The sequence below is a fragment of the Cryptomeria japonica genome, chromosome 5 (assembly GCF_030272615.1).
Source record: "Cryptomeria japonica chromosome 5, Sugi_1.0, whole genome shotgun sequence".
NCBI lineage: Eukaryota > Viridiplantae > Streptophyta > Pinopsida > Cupressales > Cupressaceae > Cryptomeria > Cryptomeria japonica.
In genome coordinates this window covers 789,925,767-789,930,616 of record NC_081409.1, presented here as the reverse complement: position 1 = coordinate 789,930,616, position 4,850 = coordinate 789,925,767, and the positions used below count along the sequence as shown (strand labels likewise).

Genomic DNA, 4,850 nt, shown 5'->3' with positions numbered 1-4,850 from the left:
ATAAAATGAATAGATTCATTAATTCATATTAAAAAATATACAATATGCAAACAATATGAAAAGCAAAATAATCGTATGAAAAAAACATACAATATCACATACCTCCAATTGATTGCTTCTGTTCCTGAAATTTTTTTACCAGTTCGAAGAATGGTGCTTTAAAGTTTCTGCATTTTTTAATAATCCAGTGTAACTGTATCGGTAACTACTTACTATTAGTTAAGTCTTATTTCAATCCTGACTATATTAATTAAGGTTTATATGGATTGAAAACCAAATGACCGTCAAAATTATTGAAAACCCCCAAATGTTAATGCATAAATTTGCTGCAATTGTAGAAGCCTCTCGACTTAATAATATAATTATTTTACTAAACTATAATTTAGAAAGGGTAAATCAGATGATCCCATGACATAATTCTCGCTAAGAGGACGTCGACTCCTTTATCATCCATGTGAAGCGATGCAATTAATTTTGTGCAATACAACTCTAATTAATTTTAAATTTGTCAAACTCAACTCAAATTAATCTTAAAATCAATCAATGTGGAAGTGTATATCGTCGCGGGCTTCACAGTAATTTGTAGGCATTGATTTCCCTAATCCATTTATTCGTCTATTTATTCCATTCTATTATCTTCAATCGCTTGCCTTCTGTGTTTCCCCTGTCTCGCAGTAGTTTGGTCTACCATGGCTTCTCTTTTGTTGTTAGTTTTATTGCTTTCCATATGTTTAATCTCCGTTCTTCCTCATTCTCTGAATAATCTCTCCCATCATCATCAGCATCAACAAGAATTGCTCTTGCGATTCAAGGCTGATGTTTCCAACGATACTTCTCTGTCAGATTGGACTCCCCTTCACCCCTTCTGCAACTGGACTGGTGTTATCTGTCATTCCAGTTCTCACTCCATCCGTGCCATCAATTTAACCGGAATGGGTTTAGGTGGCACCATCCCTCCTGTGATCGGGAATCTCTCTTCTCTTCGATCCCTTGATCTCTCCACCAATCAACTCACTGGTACCATTCCACCTCAACTCAGCCAACTCTCACATCTACGGCTTCTCTGGTTGAACGACAATCAATTAGAAGGAACCATTCCGCCCGATCTGTCCGCTTGCCGCAGCCTGTATTATCTGATGCTCTCCTTTAACAAACTGCATGGTAGCATTCCCCCTCAACTGAGTCTTCTCACAAGCTTGAAATACCTTGCCTTGGGCAATAACAGTCTCACAGGTACCATTCCGCCCTCCTTCAAAAACCTGTCTGCCTTGGTTAAATTATATGTGGGCGAAAACGAGATCTACGGTTCCATTCCTAGTTTTTTAGGAAATCTGTCTGCCTTGACTTATGTCCATTTGGCAGCAAACCATCTCCAAGGTCCCATTCCTCCTGAATTGGGCATGCTCACACGCTTACAGACTCTTAACCTTTTCAATAATAACTTATCAGGCACCATTCCTAGCTCTTTGACAAATCTCTCACAATTGAATATGCTAGGTCTATCTAGAAACCTGATAAGTGGACATATTCCATGGGAAATAGGTAACAAGCTCCCCAATTTGGAATTCCTTAGTTTATGGGAGAATCAGCTTACTGGAAACATACCAAAGTCCATTGGAAATTGTTCCAGTCTCCAAATACTTTATTTAAATACAAACCAACTCGGTGGAACGGTTCCACTGGAGTTGGGTATGTTGAATCTCCTAAGCTACCTCTACCTACACGACAATCAACTTGTTAGTGACAGCAGCAACACATTGGCCTTTCTCACTGCTCTCACAAATTGCTCCCACTTGCAAAAAATAGATTGTGGGGAAAATCATTTCACTGGTGTATTGACCCCATCCATAGGCCAATTTCCTTCCAATCTCAAATACTTGGCTTTACAAGATTGCAAGATAAGCGGAAGCATACCGCAACAGATTGCCAATCTGACAAACTTAACCTACTTAAATTTAGGGAGTAATCTTCTCAGTGGCAATATTCCATCTAGAATTAAAAGACTCCATGTGATGGAAGAATTGTATCTGAGTGATAACAAAATAGAAGGAAGCATTCCCAGTGAAATAGGTCAGATGCAACATCTCGGACTCTTAACTCTTAGTCACAACAAATTGTCTGGAAAAATACCAGATTCTCTTTGTCACTCCCAGCAGCTAAGACGTCTTTTTCTTCATCACAACAAGTTATCAGGGAAGATTCCTGTTAGTTTGGAGGGATGTCAGAAGTTGGAGCTTCTTGACTTATCTTACAATCAAATAGAGGGTAGGATACCTCGTGAAGTCATTGCCAGCCTTAAAAACCTGCAGTTCTACCTCAATCTTTCATGGAATTCTCTGCAAGGATCCCTACCACAGGAGATGAGCAAAATTGTAATGGCTCAAGCAATAGATGTATCTGGAAACCAACTTACTGGGGTCATTCCATTTTCTCTAGGAGACTGCACAAATTTAGAGCATCTAAATCTGTCCCACAACGCCTTTGTAGGTCCAATACCAGATTCACTCTCCAAATTAAAAAACCTCCAAGAAATGGATTTTTCTCTCAATAATTTGTCAGGGCAGATTCCTGAAGCAGGGTTGTTTCCAAATAGAACTGTTGCAATATTGTTAACGGGAAACCCCAGCCTATGTGGCCCAAAAAATTATTCGTTGCCTCCATGCTCAAATCAGACCCACAAAAAACATTCATCGCTCTTAAAAATAGTACTATCAGTTGTTGGAGCCATAGTATTTGTATTATGCTTGTTCATTTTAGGAATTGTATGGAGGCATAAATTTTCAAGGCAGCTAGTCCGTCCCTCAAGCTTATTTTTTAGAAGGCTCAACTATCCAAAATTTTCTTATCATGATCTTGTCATCGCAACATCTGAATTTGATGAGTCAAACTTGCTTGGAGTGGGAAACTTTGGATCTGTGTATAAAGGCATCTTGAGGGATGGTAACGTAATTGCCATCAAGACACTTAATTTGCAAAATGAAGAGGCTCTTAAGAGTTTTAAGAGAGAGTGCAAATTGTTAGGGAGAATTCGGCACCGTAACCTCAACAAAATCATAAGTGCTTTTTTCTACCCTGACTTGAAAGGTTTGGTTCTTGAATTTGCATGTAATGGGAGCTTGGAAAAATATTTGCACCATGACAGGGATGATCAAGGTTTTTGTGAATTGGGATTGAGTGAGTGTTTGAGCACTGCTGTAGATGTAGCCCATGGCATGGAATATTTACATCATGATTGTCCTCTTCAAATTGTGCACTGTGATTTAAAACCTAGCAATGTGCTCTTGGATGCCAACATGACTGCTCTTGTCAGTGATTTTGGTATATCCCGTTTAACTACCTCAAATTCTATAGATTCAGTCAGTACAACAACATTTGCACTCAGAGGATCTATTGGATATATTGCTCCAGGTAAAAAATTGAATTTTCCTTATATTTACATTATCATTTTCTGAATTAGCTTTTTAAGAATCTAATGAATAAAATTAATTGCAGAGTATGGATTGGGTGGGAATGTTTCTATTAAGGGAGATGTTTATAGTTATGGAATTTTGATATTAGAGATGGTTACAAAGAAGAGGCCAAGTGATGATATGTTTGTGGGAGACATGAGCTTACAAAAGTGGGTGAGGTCAGCTTTCCCAGACAGACTGACAGAAATTGTTGATAGCAGGCTATGGAGAGGTGTGAATGAAAACATAGAAGAGCATAAATGTCTTATTTCTTTCATTCATGTCGGTTTGCTTTGTAGTAGTGAAACACCAAGAGAAAGACCTTGTATGAGGGATGTAGCAAATGCCTTGGAAAGCCTCAAGACATCAGTAATGGGAGGTGCAGCTGCTTCCAATTTAACATACACCATATCAGAACTTCTGGACAATACCAATGCCACAGGAAAATTGGTATCTGATAGTCAAAGTTCCTCATTTTAGATGTTTATAACTTCATTTAAGAAGTTTTAGTCCTTTATGTCTGATAGTTTCAAGTTTGTATTTCCTGTCAAATCCAACTTTTAATTGGATTCTACTTTTTTCAATTTGTTTGTTGTTACAATTCATGTGTTTTCATTAAACTAGCTTGAGAAAGAATGATGTTGGTAATGCATACTTCTTATTGAAACACTACACACTATGCAATATATTGTCCTATATATAGGACCTCCTCGCATAATGTGCTAAATATTACTAATTGTTTTCGTTTCGTTCTCAAAAATTTAATAGTCTCAATGTTCAAAAACATGAGACGAATTAGAATGCCATATGAAGGATGGTGTGTTCATGGCGAGAGAGTAGAAAACAAGAATAAGAATCGAAAGATCGCCCATTTCTTAAGTAGCTGAAAAATTTAGAACGACTAAAAAAATCATAGAGCTATTTTCATAAATTTGAATTAGGTATAATATATATCTCTATCAAATTGTTTCCATGCATTGTTCAATTAAATAAGAGATAGATTACTTAAAATAGTGTGATTAGTTTAGAGTAGATAAAAGTAGAGATGAAGATAAAGGGGATGAGGAGGGAAAGAAATAGATAGAGAGGTAGAGGGAGGTGGAGGGAGAGATTAAAATAGAGAGATACATATAAAGACATAGTCAGATATAAAAGAAGAAGTAGAAAGAGACAAAGATAGAGAGAGGTAGAGATAAAGAGGTAGATGAATATATGGAGAGAGGGAGGAAGAGATTCATAGATATAAAGGGATATAAAGAGGGAAAAATAGAGATATGTGATACTATGATAGAGTGATAGAGAAATAAAGATATGAGAAGATAGAGGGGGGCGAGAGATAGAGTGGGAAAGATAGGTAGAGTGAGAGAAGAGGGGGGAGCTCAATATATAGAGAGGGAGAGG

The 4,850-nt window shown here is 37.4% G+C and overlaps 1 protein-coding gene across 1 annotated transcript; it reads left to right on the top strand.

Moving 5' to 3' along the window:
• Positions 1–689: 689 nt before the first annotated feature.
• LOC131876176 (probable LRR receptor-like serine/threonine-protein kinase At3g47570) lies at positions 690–3,929 on the top strand. The gene is made up of 2 exons (XM_059220996.1): positions 690–3,408; positions 3,493–3,929. Exons 1-2 carry the CDS (start codon positions 690–692, stop codon positions 3,927–3,929), a joined length of 3,156 nt encoding a protein of 1,051 aa, XP_059076979.1.
• Positions 3,930–4,850: the final 921 nt, after the last annotated feature.